Here is a 17,455-nt window from a genome sequence, read left to right on the forward strand (position 1 = left end):
TTGCAACAAGACAGCTGTGACTCCTTTATTGGTGTAAAGAGAATAAAATCCCTACAATTCATCGATTGACAGTAAACGGAATAGGGATGGGAGTTTTTAACAAAACTATACTTTTGTTTTTGATAGCTTACTTTGTGGAATATCACCTTCTTTCAATGTTTTGCCACAAAACCCCTTTTAACATCTGACAACCTTTGACATTTGAGTCTATAGTGATATTTTTTAGAATGTTACAGAATGGTACAAGTCTTTGCATTTGGCACATTTACGATTAAACCACAGTGCTATAGGGCTTTTTCGGCAGAACCCTCCCAACATTTTGAAGTTCAATACGCAGCCCTACAGTTGCTTCTATCACTTAATAATCCATATGATTTTCATATAGAAATGTAAACATAGACAATCTTTACTGTAATCTTGAAATCCCTCAAAAGAACTGTGATCAATTAAACTACCAGGTTGGACGGGTAAGACTCCAGTTAATCTAAGAGAGACGGTTGCACAGTCAGAGGCAGACATGACAGTTAACCCCCCCCCCCCCCCCTTGTTAGTGCAATTTATGCAACACAACCACTTACACCTTTAAGAGACTCTAGAGGAAAACGTTTTACCTGTCCACCATTCTCATTAAATCCAGACAGATCGCCCACTCACTCATTCAGTCGGCCTCATCAGAGTCACTGGAGACCGACGCCGTGTGTGGGAATGTGTTGTTAATCAGCATGCTCGGCTAGGACCTTGTTAGGGCCCGGTGCAGGTTTACATGATCAGTAACTAGTCTCCCCCAAACACTCAGCTGTCCAACGGTCACCTTTCACATAGCTCAGAACTCTTTTGGATGATTATATGAGCAGATTTCTTCGTGGCATCCTCTCTTGTTGTATGGTTTGGATATTACTCTGGATTTAGCTTACATGTCAAAACAAACAGTAGATTGTTGTTGAGCCCAGATTGAGAGGATAACCAACTCCTTTTTCCAAAGACTGTGTGGATTTTTAAATACTGCAAAAATGTGTGTCGTGGTTGTATTAAGATTGACGTTACTAAAACCATCACTGGAAACATTGACGAAATCTCAAACTGCACTGTTTTGGCAAAATAGGGAGTAATGTGACTGAATACACCTCTATGTCTCAAGTCAATTCTGGTGATTTCATTGGTTAAATATTAATTTACAGGCAACCAAAAATAAAAAAGTTGTGTTTAATTATGGACAGATGAAGCATAAAAAGATAAGTGTAAGAACAACATTGATAGGTGCTGTCTTAGTCTGAAATAGTATGCCAATTAAATTTACATGTAAAACATTATACAAAGGGTAGTATCCTGGTTACAGACCACCGAACTGCTGTCTACATCTCTGAGGTCTCCAGTGATATAAATATCATGAAGAAATACAAAATGCCAAGTCAGCCTTTTCCATTTGTCTCCTGATATCCTGCAAATAATGTTTAAAAGTTTACAAACTACAGCTTCCAAATGTGATTATGATCTAGATTAAACTGCCAAATAATTTCCCTCTATGTATCGTGTGCCCAATCTCCCAGTTTAAGACCTGGGAGATACCTGCTAAATGCAATTTTGTTTTTCCAAGTCGGACCTTTCAACATGACAAACAAACTCTGTATAATGTGCCAATAATAACAAAAAACAAAGAACATGCTTTAGGTTTTACTCATCTACATAATACTGTCCCAAACAACCACATAAAGAGAATTTAAATGAACAACCAAACATACGAAACTCCAAAGCATCAAAATGTTCAATATCTAGAGCAGGAAATATACAGACACGTGAATGTTTTGAGTTTGAGGAACACAGATATGCTGTTGTCCTTCCAGAGTCATTGTTTTCCAGCATGTCAGAGACATAAACAACATGCTGTCAGAGTCTTTCATTCACATTATTTACTCCACAAGCAACTCAAAGTCCTCCGCCTCCTCAAACTCTGCGTTCATCTGGGCGGCCAGTGCGTCCAGCTCTGTGGTGCCGATCTGCTGGACCTTCTTCCTCCTGCTCCTCTTCTCCTTCACCATAACCACTCCAGGGATGTTTAGGTCCGGCTCGGGGGAAGCGGGACCACAGTCTTCCGCCTCGAGCAACGACATGAACGAGTTCAGACCAGACAGGGATCCACAAGAAACCTCCAGACCCGTCTTGGATCGCAGGACTCTCGGGCCCACCTCGGGTGTGTTCATCTTCTCAAAGCCGAACATGTTATCCCGGGAGTCCGGGCTGCTTAAGGACTTGTCGCTGAGCCTGCTGTAGGAGCGGCGCACCTTCTGCGACCACACCGCGTCCTCTGGATCTGCTGCCGGCTGTTGGGGGTGAGGCCGGGTCGGCGGTGAGGAAGGGAGGATCGGTGACAGAATAGCGGCCTTCTTCTTCTTCTTGGCCGAAGAGGAGCCCCCGCGGCCCGGGACAGGACCCGAGGAGGAGCCCTGCGGATTATTCTGATGGCTGCTTTCTAACACCGCCCGTCTCGGCGTGTTCTCCTTGTTGTGCTCCGACGGTGCAACTGTTTTCCTAGGTGCTATTTTCCTCACAGTGATGGAGCGTTTAACAGCAACCGAGGTCAGCGCCATTTTGTTGTCAGTTTTAACGTTAGCCTGAGGAGCTAAACTCAGACGCGGCGACCGTCTTCTCTGTGAGCTGTTCAGATTATTAGATTCCGCCATTATGTTTTGGAGCGTCCCTTCGTTCATACTGACCCTGTTCCTGGTGAAATAAACGATTATCCTTGGAGTTCCTCGACAATCGGAGGGGGAAGTATCGCCACACAAACAACAGCAGTCCGCTGAAATCTCAAATTGCCCGCCCGAGTCGCGTAGAAAGTACGAGACGTCGTTTTCCGGTGACGACAACAGCCCGCGCCACCAATCTCAAACTTTTGCTGTGTAATCTGTACAGCCGAGGTTAAGAGACGTCTGCTATCTCTGATTATTGTAGAAATCTTTCAGCTCACGTCTGTTTGACATAATGGAGTATTTAATTGGCATACAGGGACCAGATTTCGTCCTCGTCGCCGCCGATAATGTTGCAGCCAGCAGCATCATTCAGATGAAACACGGTATGACAACGCGTTAGCTTAGCTTTAGCCACTCAGCCGGTTACTTTAGCTAAACCTGCTAACAAGACCTGTAGTCATAGCTCTTGTTCACATTAAAACCAGACTGTTTTACTGATAAATAGTGCTTAACGTTATTTATTCTCATGGCAAATTGATGTGTAGTGTGAAACGTCCCTATTATCAAAACGTAACCACATATTCCGAATGTGACTTGAGCTAGTAAAGCTAACAGCAATGTTAGCTACGATAAATTGAAGTCGCGGATAAATCTTTCTCATTGTGTTTTAGCAGTTTGATTACTTTTCTTTAGATAACTTTAACTCACACAAGTATGCGTTCAATTATTTTCACGTACTACCCTGAGTTAATTAACTACATTTGATGCATTTGAATATCAAGCTACAGTTAGCTAGGTTAGCATGAGCTGTTCAAGCAGACTTCTGACAGTGAAAGTGAAAGAGATTAACGTTAACTGAGTTAACGTTGCCCACCCTGGCAAACAGTAAATGACCACTTAGATAATTCGTAAACACAACGGCGATGATAAATTATGTTCTTTGTTTGTTTTTTTCAGACTACGACAAGATGTTCAAACTAAGTGAGAAGATCTTGTTGCTGTGTGTTGGAGAAGCGGGGGACACAGCCCAGTTTGCAGAGTACATCCAGAAAAATGTTCAGCTCTACAAGATGAGGAACGGTAAGGATGATGATTGTGTCCTTCCTTCTCCTCGGAGGTCTCCACATGAACTCCAAAATATGTAGTAATGATATATAGAACCACACGCATACAACTCTGTGTCTCGATGACATTTCTTTGCCTCTTACTTTTGTTTTAGGTTATGAACTCAGTCCAGCAGCAGCAGCAAACTTCACAAGAAAGAATCTTGCAGACTATCTCCGGAGCAGGGTAACTATCATAACACATAAAACAATCAACAAAGTCAATAAGAGGACATATGTCACACAAATCCATATGAGTTTTAAGCTGTTTATAGATTCAGATCAGTTGCTCATGTTCACACAAACTGCATTTAGCCGTCTTGGTTCGTGTGAGGTTCAGACCGGACACTGATGTCACCCATTTTGACTTATCAAATAATGGCTTTAAAAAACAAATAAACAAGCTTGCATAGCCAAAGCCTACAATTAGCTTGCATTGCTTGACACTTCCATTAGAAATGTGTCCACATGTTTATTTGTTTTTGTTTTAAATCATTTGTTCCTGTCGGCACTGCTCTTATCTTAACGCGGTGTTCAGCTTCCCATAAAGCAGAGGTAGCAACGTTTATGTTGTGTGAGTTGTTTTCTCGTGCCCTGGGATTAGCATTGTGTTTCTGATAAAAGAAGAAAAAGCTCTTTGGTGAACAGTCAGTTGATATGCACCTATTTGTTTATTTAGCTACGCACTTTTAAACTGAATATATGCACAGTTTGGAATCACCTGTTCTATTAATGTTTTTCTTCTTTCCTTCAATAATAACTCTTAAAAGAGACAAAGTATAATTCAGCCACCAAATGTATTATTTACATTTAAAATAGTTTTGACCCCAGAAGAAGAAGAATTACGCGATATGATTAAATGTAACAATATTTAAGTGAACTTAAGTAACTAATACAGCTACTTGGCCAAGGCAACCAGCAAACTAATGTAACACAATTTGTTTCACAGTCATTTTATACAATTACTTTTACTTCACTGTCAGATAGGGTTGTGTGAAATTAGAAAATTGTCTTTGAAAACAAGAGCACACTTTGATATTCACAGAAAACAAGCTGAACGGCCTTTATGGTGTCAACACAAATGTAAATTCAACTTGCACCGTCTGCTGCCCTTTGAGTTGCTACGTATCCTCTGACCCGCTCCATCTTTTATGCTTCTGGTTTACATGTTTTTTTCCATGTGCTTAAACAAACCCACCTGTATCTGAGTATATTCCCTCAGTTAACACAACAGTAGCTAATGAATCCCCCGTACCAGTGGTCACCCTCTGAATTAAGCATATTCATCTTGGAGTAATGAGTGAACATGCCTATAAATATTTTAATTTCTATTTTAACTTAATTACCTTCCTCTGTTAGCATTTACAATCTCATTTAGCTGTAGGGAACGAATGATAGAATCACTAATTAATTAATCTAAAACAATACTCACTTCAAATGGCAGGGGCGGTAACCATATGCGGTTTACTCACCCTTGTCAGAAATGTTTCCTTATAATTCAAGCTTTAAATTATTATTTGTTTTAATTAAATGAATAACGCTCAAACCCAATTGCCTTGATGCCGTCACTCTCCTGTGATGTTCTGGTGGGAATTAAGCCTCACCTGTAATTACACCTCTGTTTGTGCTTCTATCAGCTTGAGCCATCTGAGCTGAGCCAGTAGCTGTATTTTGTCAGAGCCGGGTATTAAGTCAGCTCGTTGTGAGCGGTGACGGAGGTTTCCCCCTTTTTGAGACTTCGTGACAACACCTGAGCCTGCAGCACCGGTCTCCCTCCCCAACTGCACCGCTGCTCTGGATATATTATCCAAACTTCAATACCAAAATCTGACCAAAGAAATATAACGAATATAAATAATCTATGAAGGTGCAGATTCTTTCCTCATTTCTGAGCGCAACCGGGCACCTTAACCAGCTAATTTATCAGTTTGCATGTTTGTGAGTTGGCTGGGTTATTTATGCCAAACATGTCTTGAAGAAGTGCAGTGCTTTTAGTAATTATGTGTTTCCTCAAGGCCTTGCAGAGACCTGGGAGCCCTGCAGAAGCAACACTTTAAAGCAGGCAGTACAGTGAAAGGCACACGAGCACGAACTAGATTTACATGCATTTATACTGTAAAACAAGCACGGAGACGTACTCTCTGAATTCAATCCCTGTTAAGCTATTTTACTATCATACTCTACTTAATCTACACTTGAATGTTAATAGGGCAAGTTTTAAAGGTCACTGGAGTTTCAGTTACACCCCCAATTTGCAGGACAACACCAAATTTCAGTATGTAGCAATCAGTGTGTGCCGGTTTGGTAACTTAGTTTAGAGACAAAGTCAATTATATTTATGAGCCTAAACTCACTAAATTGCCTCGACCACACAGAACCCTGTATGCTGAGAGGAACCCCCAAACTGCTCAATGCATCAGTGTTAACAAGCTTAATTCAAATATAATCCGAAGTGTCCTGATTTAAAACAGGAATTATAGGTGCGTCTAAGAATCGGACCAATTTTGGATACGTTTCAATACTTGTTTGGTTCCCAGCCCCAATGAGGCCCGTCATGCAGACTCTTTGCTCCCTGCCACCCCCAAATCTGAGCATCTGCTGACTAAGCACATACCGTGTGTGCTTTTGAAAACATTAGGAAACATATTTGTATGGCTGCAGCTAACAAATACTGTCATTATCAATCAATCTGCCAATCATTGTTCTATCTTTATCTATTGTTTGGTTCAGAAAATGGTGGGCCGTCATACTTTCCCACAGCCCGAGATGACGTCCAAACGTGTTCAACTTTGTCCCATTGAACTGGAAAAGCAGCAGATCCTCACATTTGAGACGCTAAGAACAAGATGGTGTTTCACGTCATCGCTTGAAAATGACATAAATCCATTACCAAAACAGTGACGTGGTAATTTTCCATTGATCGACTAATTGTTTCAGCCCTGCATACATTTTACACTTGTTCCACCTTGTAGCACACGTTAGTGTGTGTGTGTGTGTGTGTGTGTGTGTGTGTGTGTGTGTGTGTGTGTGTGTGTGTGTGTGTGTGTGTGTGTGTGTGTGTGTGTGTGTGTGTGTGTGTGTGTGTGGGTGGGTGGGTGGGTGGGTGGGTGGGTGGCGGCACATGTGCTTCTATATGTGAGGACGCGCTCCGCTCAAGCCGTCTCTGCTCCTCCTAACCCGCCCGTTGAGCATCACTCGCACTAATTTGTTAAGAGCAGTGCAGCCGCTGCCTGTCACAATAGCAGAAGGGTGAAAATAATTACAAAAAACAATTAGTGTGGCAGAGAAGGGAATGTGGGACACATCGAACGGGGGATAGGGGTAGAGCAGGAGGAGGAGGAGGAGGAGGAGGAGGAGGTGTGGGGGTCCCAGGGGGAGGCAACCAGGCCCAGTAGACAACACCGCGCAGACTTAGTGTGAGAACGAGTAGGAGTCAACAACATAACGCACAGACACAACGCACGGGAGGGACCTATAGGATCGGGATGTTTTGTTTTTTTTCCAATTCTGTCAAGGTTGCACATGTTGTAGAGGATGACATTTATATTCATGTCTTGCCACGAGCGGCGAGTGTATCGTTATTTTTTTTTCGTGCCTCACGGTGATGAATTTGGTTTTATGAGTGCAGGATTTACTAATGCCGCGTTCTCAGGAGTGCTCAGAAACTGAAGCAATAGCAGTTTCTCTTCTGCATCCCACACCTTCCTCCAGCTACGCTCCTCTCACATTCATCAACCTCCAGAGTGCAGGACATTTGCAAATTATGTTGTATAAACAGGGCTTTTTTTTAATTTATTAATTTTTTTTCCTGCCCCAGACCATCTTGAGTATGTAGAATATGTAATGTGTGTCGTCCATTCAAAAGCCTCGGAACGTTTAATATCAACGAGAAGTAACGTTTCTTTCACAAACATGCAGGAGATGCAATCTGACCTGTTTTTGTGTCTTATTTGGGTCAGAAATGATTCTCTCTGAAGAGGTGTCCGCAGCATTAACAGTTTAGTACAATTGTTCCATTCCTACTTTTAATTAATGGTTTATTTATATTCTAATCAATAGATGCATCAATAGTTTAATCGTTTGGTTTACAAAGTGCCACAAAATATTTGCAAAATTGCGCATTCAAATATCACAGAGCCCCAGGTAACTTCTTTAAAGTTCTTATTTTGTTCTACATCAGAAAGATGTTCAATCAACGGCATCAAATCGCCACATTTTAGAATCGGGAAGCAGTGAATTTTTCTTCTCCATTTGGCTTTAAAAAAATGACAAACGATTAATAACATCAAGGTCAATTGTTTGTTGATTGTTTCGACGAATCATTTCATCTTGCACAAAAAAAAGTCATCATTCTATAACATGTTAAGAGCAAAAATGTATTCCACTGAACTGTCTGCATCTATCAACACTTTTTAGTAAAGCAGTATGCTATAAGGACAAAGAAATACATTTGAAAAATTGCTATGTCGCAAACAAAACATTTCCTAGAACATAGATTAAGCCCATTTGTTGACTAAAACAAATTTGGATGTAGATGTATGTAGCTGAAAACCGCCTGTAGTCCAAGACTACGCTTGGCTCTTGTCTGGGGAACTGGCTGCATGGAATCTATTTTAATTAATCTGATTAAATCATGGCAGATTAAAGTTTAGCCCAGACAGAAAGGAAAGATAATGATCTGCTTTTGTATATCAAATCTTTGTTTTTTCCTACCATCCTTAAATCATCTTCTGGACCCCCACCCCACCCCACCCCCCCCCACCCCACCCCACCCCCACCCCCCCCCCCCCCCAAAAAATAAAAAAATAAAAAATAAATCACCATGTGATCCCACTGGCACATCCAGACCCTCAGGTTAAAAAAAACTCACTAATAAATGAATCAGTGGTATATTGTTAATTGTGACGGCCGTATTCCTGCAGGATAAATTACAGATGAGTCCTTTAGTCTGAGAGATGTCATACCCCGGTGGCTGCAGACCTCCGGGAGGTGTAGTTAGCTAAAGCCAGCGGAGCATGTCGGCGCCGAGCGAGCGAAACCCCCGTTCGCATACGACCGTGTGCTTGCTTTAACCAGCCTGCCGTCCAGAAAAACAACTCCGCTAACCTCTGGAGTACTGCATTCACTCAAGCTTTAGAGAGGAGACAAAGAAAACTAGCGGTGAGCATAATCACCTGAGGCCTGGACTCTGCTGCATGCATCATATCGGTAATGATACACATGAAATTCACCACAGAGCAAAACAAAGTTTTAGGGACATAGAAGCTGAGCTTCTGCTCTGCCTCTGTTTGTCTGAGCTTCCTGTCTGATGTACTGCAATATTTGCAAAGAAAATGTGTGTGGAAGACAAATAGAGATTCATTTGATATTGAATAAACAGGTTTAGGAGGCTGAGACGTGAGGTTAGATGCAGCAAAACAGATGGTTTATAAATATCACATTTTTTAGATCATGTCTAAAAGCCTTACAGTCACCAGTTTTTGTATATATTTAGGTGTTTGCTCTGCAGAGTGCCGAACCAGTAAGATTTTTGTCGACCCGTAAAGTTCGAGCTGTTTTCTGACTTTTCCGTGAGGCCGCAGCAACAGTTAGCCTGTGTGCGTCGGTGATCTACAGCCCCATATGGGTTTGTAAAATATTTTGTAGCGCGGGCACACAATGGGTACAAATAATTACTGCCACCATATTGCACGCGGCTCCCCTGCTCCTGCACAGATGAACAATTAATACAGCAGATTGAGGAGAAATGCCAATAAAGAGAACACGCCCCGGGGCAGGGTGCAAAAATAAGGGGGAGGGAGGGGAGGAGGAGGTGGAAGGTAGGAAAGGGGTGGAGGAGGAGGAGGGTGGTGTGTGGAGCGCTGGAACGTGGAAGAGGGGAGTTTGGGGTACGAGTTTGGGAGGATTTTTAGAGGCCTGACCTTAATTTGTGTCACCACAAAAGCGTTTTTTTGCTCTTATCCTACACTGCCGATGTCTTAAAGGGACGGTGAAACATTTGGGGAAATTTGCTTATTCGTCGTCTTGCCGAGATTTCGATGAGAAGATGGAAACCACTCTAAGTATGAAGTTATCTCTAGAAGCCGGTTGGCTTAGCTTAGCACAAAGACTGGAAACGGGGGAAACTACTATCCTGGCTCTGTCCAATGTTAACGAAACCGGCCTACCAGCGCCTCTATCGCTCACTAATTATTCTATATATATATATATATATATATATATATATATATATATATATATATTCAACAGCTACATGTTGTGGATTTACAGGGGATCGTGGAGACTCAGCCAGGCTAGCATTTCCCCCGTTTACAGTCTTTGTGCTAAGCTAAGCGACTGCTGGCTCGACAATTTTTTTACCGTACATACACTAGAGTGGTATCAGTCTTCACAACTAATTCTTGGCAAGAATGCAAATTAACTTCTTTTTTTTTTCCAGAAACTATCGCCTTGTTTTAACAAACAAACAGGTGTAGCAGGTTTGTGTCTGCTGAAGGTGATGGTAGCAACGCACACGTGAAGATTTAGTTTTGTGGCACAACGGTCGCCTTGTTTGGCTGAGAGCAAGCGTCACAGCGGGGGGGGGGGGGTGTATGGATAAAACATATGTGTATTGTTTGTATGTGAATTTGGGTGTGAGTTCAGGTGGCTGGGTTAACAAGGTGCCGGCTTCCCTCTGAGGTGACATGGGAAGGTTATTTTGATGCCAAGTCCATATTATTGTTACATTGTAACCAACGAGACAGGTGTCTAGTGGGTGGGGGGGGGGTTTGTGGGGGATAACGCCACTGGGGCTTTCGCAGGCTCACGAAGGAGTTAAAACACACACACACGCACTAAGATATACAACCTGAGATTCATGCCTGTCGTGCGCGCACACACACATGCACACGTGTTTCTCACGTGTGTGGATTCAAAACCGTCGTTAGCACACAGACTAGAGTCTGCTCCGCAGGGAGCACAGCGATCATCATTGCCCTGGTGGCAAACACAGAGCTAACACACAAGTCACAGAAATAAGCAGGTTGGCTCAGAGATGAATTGAAATGAGAGGGCAGGTGTGCGGATCGCAAACTCGCCTGGCGACACGTGAGTCACGTTTCCCTCACTGCGCGACCGCGGCATTATATCGTTGCATTTGAACCCCGAAAACACTGCACTGCTACTACCTCCGTCAAGAATTTAGGCCACAAGTTTGTAAAGTCTAGCTTTAAAGGGATTTTTTTTTTTTTTTAAATGAGGAACAGTAGCTTGCAACAACGAGGAGAGAAAATTAGTGTTTTGGAGGAAGAGAAGGGAGAAGAGGCTGGAAGCGTAAAAGATGTAATTTAAAAAGAGAAGAAGTAGGGGGAGGGGGGGGAAGGGGCAAGAGAAACGACTTTAGAAGTTTTTAATGAGCCCTGGCGCTACTCCAGGGCACAGGGTGAAGGTGGGGGATGGGGGGGGGAGAGGGAGGTAAAGAAGGGATGAAGAGGGAGGGTGGGAGGGTGCGATGGAGGGAGCAACATGGGGTGCTGACTCCCAGCAGATGTCACACTGCCAGTGACACCCTGATTCCCCTCCTCCTCGCACACTCACCTGCTCTGTCCTGTGACGCCCTTTCACCTCTCCGCTGCCCCCCCCCCCCCCCTTGCTGTTTATGCTGTGTGCATCGCTGCACGTCTCTGCTAAGATGGAAGGTCAATAATCAACTAATAATCCCAAATAGTTGAGAAAGAGAAGTTGTGCTTTTCAGCACAAACAAACTACCCGATTGAATTTGACTTGCCACAGAGTAAACCTGTCTCATAATGCCCTCTGTGGTTCTGGAGGAGTGTTCCTACAGCAGCATTGAACTCGGTTAGCGTACATCTGTGATGCGAATCTTTCCCCTCCCTCTGGCTCCAGACTCCGTACCACGTGAACCTGTTGCTGGCGGGCTACGACGACACAGACGGGCCCAGCCTCTACTACATGGACTACCTGTCTTCTCTGGCCAAGGCCCCCTTTGCCGCCCACGGTTACGGAGCCTTCCTCACGCTCTCCATTCTCGACCAGCACTACAGACCAGGTCGGTGCAGAGAAATGCCTCGTGCATGTTTTGTTTTTTTCTTCTTCTCTTTATTGTTTCCAGTGAGACTGACTGGAAAGACAAGAGAGAGAAATAAAGAATGTAAGGCAGGAGAGCGCTCACTGCAGAGATTATGCAGTTGATTCACACTTTGGTCACAGGACAGACTCGTGTCACTGTCGCATGAAAGGATTTCCCTGAACGGCAAACGGTTTGTCTATTAACAAGACAACAATGTGTGTTTATTCCACGGTGGTTTGCAGTGAAAATATCCCTGATGAATCTGACAAACTAGCATCAAGTGCTTTTAGCAATTTGAACTCGTTATCTCTCCTCACATGGCATCTCGGCCCCTCCTTTCTCCCCAACACCACACCGCAATATCCACTTAATTTCTCCGTTAATAAAGGCTGTTTTCCATCTTCATAATAATCTAATTTGTGTCTTGGTCATTCCCCCTCTTCTTCCTTTTCAGCATTCTCATTTTCTTCTGTTTTTTGTTGTTGTTTTGTTCTAGATCTGACCCGAGACGAGGCTTTGGATCTGCTGAAGAAGTGCATTGAGGAAGTGAGTTAGAGAAGTTTTTACATAAGTATGAATAAGAACATTAAGCATCTTATTTAGTTGTTTATGTTGCTCAGCCTCTCAGATAGTAACTCTGCTAAAAAGTGGCCTCAGTGTACTCTCTAGACGAGTCCCTCTCACATGGATTTAACTCTTATCACATGGAGTCCACATCAAAAGCAGCACAACCGCTCAATCCACACGACCTTCGATCCTTAACTCGGAGAGGACGGCTGCCGGCCAAACTGTCTTCACCGGGCTGAAATTGACTGAACAAAAGTAGTTTTTTCACACAGGCTCCGCGGGAGGAAATCATTATCGTTTTTATTTATTGATTCACCGATTTTGTATTTTTTTTTTTTTAATCTGTAGGAATGTTTTCTCACAGTGAAACCAGCGAGCTTAAAGCCGCACAGCGAGCCTTGATCAATGATTACAGATTAAGCTAATAAGTTCACAACGTATAACCAGCGGGAGATTTGTGCCATTTCTAAACAGCTGTTTGCGGACGCTTCCCTAAGCACGCCAGAGGAAAAAAACAAAAAACTTGGGGGCGGCCTTGTGGATTCTCGTCAGTGTGGTTTGATGCATTTGATAAAATGGAAGTGTATTTGTTTCGAGTCACAGGCAATTAGCCTTAAATAGTCAGTACCCCATTTTGTTTAGTTTATCACTCTGCGCCTCCCTCATTTTTCTGCTTTATTTGATTCTACATCCAGTCTGCTTATTCGTGCCGTTATCTTCATATTTCTTGTCTCTTTTCCCTCTTTCCTCCAGCTGAACAAGCGCTTCATCATGAACCTCCCCTCCTTCACCGTCCGAGTGATTGACAAGGAGGGCATCCATGACCTGGAGACGCTCACCTCCGGCAAAAAGTGACCGCTCACTGCTTAACTACCAACCCTCGCGCCCTCGTTTCTTTCTTTCCCTTTTTTTTTTTTTGTACCGTTGACCTCCTTGCTCTTTCTGTTCCAATAAAAAGTGACACACAGTTGAGATACAAGCTCTCTGTCCCTGTGGTGCTTTCTCGTTGCTCTCTAGTCTACTCATCTGCACATAGAAAGAGAACAGCCTCCTGGCTGTGTACTTTTGCACTTGTACTGAGTGTGCGTGTGGGTAATGTACACTTGCTCATGCTTGTACACGTGTAATAAAACACGCATGCACATGGTTTAACTTAGAAATAGGAAAAGTAGTTTTCTCATAGAATTTAGTTCCCTGAATGACCAAACTACATTGGCAGTAGTTAATGCGGAAGTAAAAACAATCATGTTTAAATGGTGTTTTAAAACTATTTATTATTGTATAATACTTGTCAAGCAATAAAAAGGAGAAGAAAGCATACTTTATGAATCCCTCTCTGGGAAATTACAAATTTAATTTAGCATATGACTGAATAAATGTTGGCCACTGTACATTTAAAACAAGCTAGCTGCTTTCTGACTTACCAGCATTGAACGCTGAAGTTAATAACAACAATATATCCATGTAGTCGATTAAAACATGGCCTGAAAAAATGACCATAGAGCTGTATTAACACCTCTCTGTCAGTAGATGAATAAACATGACCTGCACAAGATAGTCGGCGATTAGGGGGTGATGGTCACCAGGTTTCAATTGCATCTCACAGTCTTCATCAGCAGATGGAGTTTACTCAGTTGTCATGGCTCATTTTTAATCTTCCGACGAGTATGATAAAGTATGATCAATTTGCTGTTCATACACGTTCACCTGTAACCGTACTGAGGTCCCACACTCAGTTGACAGCTGTGAAAAAACTACTAGAATTATAGATTTATATTTTACATTATTTACTTTTTAGTAATATAGCTACCATTCCCTAAGTCACCTATGACCTTTTGATGCTCAGACTATCACAGTTTGTAGGAGGTGGGTTGACATAAAGAAGGAACATTTTCGTCTTTGATTGAAAACAGTTAACAGTTTGCAGACACTTTGCTCCGAACATGACAGTAACAACTCGAGTGAAAAACAAAGCCTGCCAAGTTAAGGTGAAGTCTTCATGAAAGCCACTCCACATTATTTCAGTGTGTCTTTATTTAACAGGGTGATGTTTCAGTAATCAGGCTGTTAAAGAATTTAAATTTACCATCAGGGTGCTATTGTATCAAAGATAAACCAAATCTTAAATGTCTTTGTTGCTAAATATTGTCCTGGTGGATATGAAAATGAAATATTTCTAAAGAAAGCATTGAACTCCTGCACGCTGTCAACACTAGGACTATTGAAAAATGCAACTTTTTAGTTGCTGACTTCTGTCAGGCATCAAATTCTCAATGTGAAACGACAACATCCTGATGCTAAAGAGTGTGCAGCAGTTCAATGGTGTATTTTATACGTATTTGATACTGTTGTTGGCTTTGTAAGATCAAGAATGGGCCTGTAGGATCATCTATAGGGAAAGAAACACATCAATGTTAATGATTTGCTTCAAAAAAGTAGCTGCTGAAATAGATTTTGACTGCAAGTGTTACAGTAAACAAGCATACTCATATACAGCTGTAAATGGAACAACCAGGCCGCATTGGTAACATCACAGCGGGTGTGTGTGTGTGTGTGAGCGAGACAGCCCATGTGTACACGAGTGTGTGTGTGTGTGTGTGTGTGTGTGTGTGTGTGTGTGTGTGTGGCGCTATCACCGTCTCCACCACAGACAGGTGATTAATAAACATTAAACAATCCCTCCTCTCTCAAACACACCGGAATCTGACGGGAAGAGCAGCATATGTTTTGCCTGCAGGCACAGGGAGAGATGGAGAGCGGCCCCGCTGAGTGTCAGATAGAGGGAGAGGATAGGGGGAGGGGGGGGAGGGTGGGGGTGAGGAGGATGGGGATGGGAGGGGGAGTTAGGTTACAGAGTGGGAGATGAAGGGATGAGGGGGGTGGGGGGGGGGGGGGTTGACACAGGAGGGTAATGAGATGGGAGGAGAGAAAGGGAGACACAGGCAGGTAGAAGTGAGTGATGTTTGAGAGTGAACGAGCAGACGACACGTGTACGTGTGCAGTCCCTGGAAAGCAGTAATTGTGTTGAGTATCTCGTCCTGGTTAAATAAAGTGAAGGACTGTAGAGGGGAGGTGAGTGGTGGTCGGTGGGAGAAATGTGGAACAGATGGGTTGAGGGGAAAACCAAGGTGTGTGTGTGTGTGTGTGTGTGTGTGTGTGTGTGTGTGTGTGTGTGTGTGTGTGTGTGTGTGGCTTGTTGGGCGCTGGGGTTCACACCGCTGTCTCCGCTCTCCCAGGTACAGCGTTCAGGGCTGCAGCTGCGACTCCGCCGATTCACTGGGGCCCCTGCTGGAGCCCTTCGCGAATAGAAGGGCCCTGACTTTTTTTCCATTTGTTTTGTTTGAGTGGCCCCTTGGGGTGCACACAGAAAAATTGTCCTAAGCATGATGCATGTATGCCCACTAATTCAGGCTCTTGTGTTAGCATGCCACAGCCCTGCGCTACACAGGTACTAAAACAATTTGTCGATTCATTGATTCATTAAGTTGGTTGAGAGGACATTCATCAGCATGTTTGGCATTGAATTAATAGTTAAAGTCATTTATCAACAAGACTCAAGAGTTTACAGTCATGCTAGGGGCTCTGTGAGGCTGTACCTATAGGCTTGAGCTAAATGCTAATGTCAACGTGCTAACATGCTCACAATGACAATGCTAACATGCTGACAATTAGCAGGTTTACCGCGTTCAGTTAAGGTGTCAGCATGCTATCATTTGTTAATTAGCGCAAAACACAAAGTACAGCTGAGTTTTGCAGGTTTTTGGTCATAAACCAAAGTATTATAAGTTTGACCTAATGATGGCACTAGATTAAAAGCTATTACAATTCATCCTGAGAGGGGCATGAATGACTGTAACCAAATTTCATGACAATCCATTTAAAAGTTGTGGAGATATTTCTCTCAGAACCTCAAATGTCAAGCTTATGGTGGCGCTAAGAAAAAAGCACCCAAGTTATGAGGGTACATCATCCAGGGAGCATGAATGTCTGTCCAAAATGTTGTCCCGATCCTGATCGGAAGATGCTGAGAAATTTCACAGGCTAAGTAAACACGTTGACCTGCTGATGGCTCCGAAGTCAGAGCACAACTAAACTCAGTTGGATTCATGTTCTGGGGAACATGAATGTCTTCACACTATTCGTGTAATAGTTATGTAGAGATATTTTAGTCTGGACCAAATTAGTGGACTGACAAACATTGCCATCCCTGAAAATGAAACGCCACGTTTACATGTACTTTCTTTTTTCTTTAAAATCATTATGAATTTAATATCTTTTGGTTTCGGACTGTTGGTCAGATAACACAAGCAAATTGAAGACATCACGTTGGGCTCTGGGAAGCTGTAACATTTTTCACCATTTTAAGTAATTTTATAGACTAAGCAATTGACCTAAAAAAAATCGACACATCGATCAATAACGAAATGAAGTGTTAGTTGCAGTCCTCGCTGTGACCTTCCTGTTGAAATCACAATAGACTCAGGCCTACAGGGATCAATAAAAAATATCATTATTGGGACAAATGGAAAGAGGAAGCATTTACAATGGAAGCACAATAAAAGCACATCGTCACCTTTGGATTTAAAAGTAAGTTGAAGTGGGCAGTTGTAATTTAAAGGTACCTGAAGGTGCCATTACTTTTTATTGTTCTAATATCCCAGATGAAAAGATAAAAACACAGCCATGAAACTAAACCGATCAGTTAATTCTTTAATAATATATTACATTTATGCCGTAATACAATAATAATAACAACAGTAATAACATTAATAATAAACATACACAGAAAGTACAAAATGATTTGTGTTATTTCCTTAAGTTACCAACACGCAGTACTTCAAAATAAAAGAAACCAAATCTCCTTTAGCTGCCTTTGACTCCTCCTTACCCCCCTATTCGAGAACTCAATTTCCCATGACCACCCACTAAGAAGAACTACATGTGGAGGCTGTGCTTGTCCAATCAGGTGGAGTTTATAGTCTCCCAAAGTTCAAGAGGAGCAAAGAGCAGGTCGTTGTCCCGGATAT

At 42.7% G+C, this 17,455-nt stretch overlaps 3 protein-coding genes across 4 annotated transcripts in view; 1 reads left to right on the forward strand and 2 right to left on the reverse strand.

Moving 5' to 3' along the window:
• Positions 1–1,187: 1,187 nt before the first annotated feature.
• cdca5 (cell division cycle associated 5) lies at positions 1,188–2,801 on the reverse strand. Its single transcript, XM_068711318.1, has one exon. It carries the CDS (start codon positions 2,703–2,705, stop codon positions 1,908–1,910), a length of 798 nt encoding a protein of 265 aa, XP_068567419.1. The 5' UTR covers positions 2,706–2,801; the 3' UTR covers positions 1,188–1,907.
• A 75-nt stretch (positions 2,802–2,876) lies between these two features.
• psmb2 (proteasome 20S subunit beta 2) lies at positions 2,877–13,407 on the forward strand. Its single transcript, XM_068711319.1, has 6 exons — positions 2,877–3,070; positions 3,645–3,767; positions 3,907–3,977; positions 11,678–11,840; positions 12,358–12,407; positions 13,182–13,407. The coding sequence occupies exons 1-6, from the start codon at positions 2,980–2,982 to the stop codon at positions 13,281–13,283; spliced, it is 600 nt and encodes a 199-aa protein (XP_068567420.1). The 5' UTR covers positions 2,877–2,979; the 3' UTR covers positions 13,284–13,407.
• Positions 13,408–17,179: 3,772 nt separating this feature from the next.
• tfap2e (transcription factor AP-2 epsilon) overlaps positions 17,180–17,455 on the reverse strand; it is a 12,881-nt gene continuing 12,605 nt past the window's right edge. For both annotated transcript variants that reach the window (XM_068710637.1, XM_068710638.1), the window contains exon 7: positions 17,180–17,455. This exon is cut by the window's right edge and continues 769 nt beyond it. The gene's annotated coding sequence lies outside the window, so the exon portion shown is untranslated.

This window comes from Cebidichthys violaceus, unplaced genomic scaffold, assembly GCF_023349555.1.
Source record: "Cebidichthys violaceus isolate CVI_PGR_0920_01 unplaced genomic scaffold, fCebVio1.0.p SCAF_16, whole genome shotgun sequence".
Lineage (NCBI taxonomy): Eukaryota > Metazoa > Chordata > Actinopteri > Perciformes > Stichaeidae > Cebidichthys > Cebidichthys violaceus.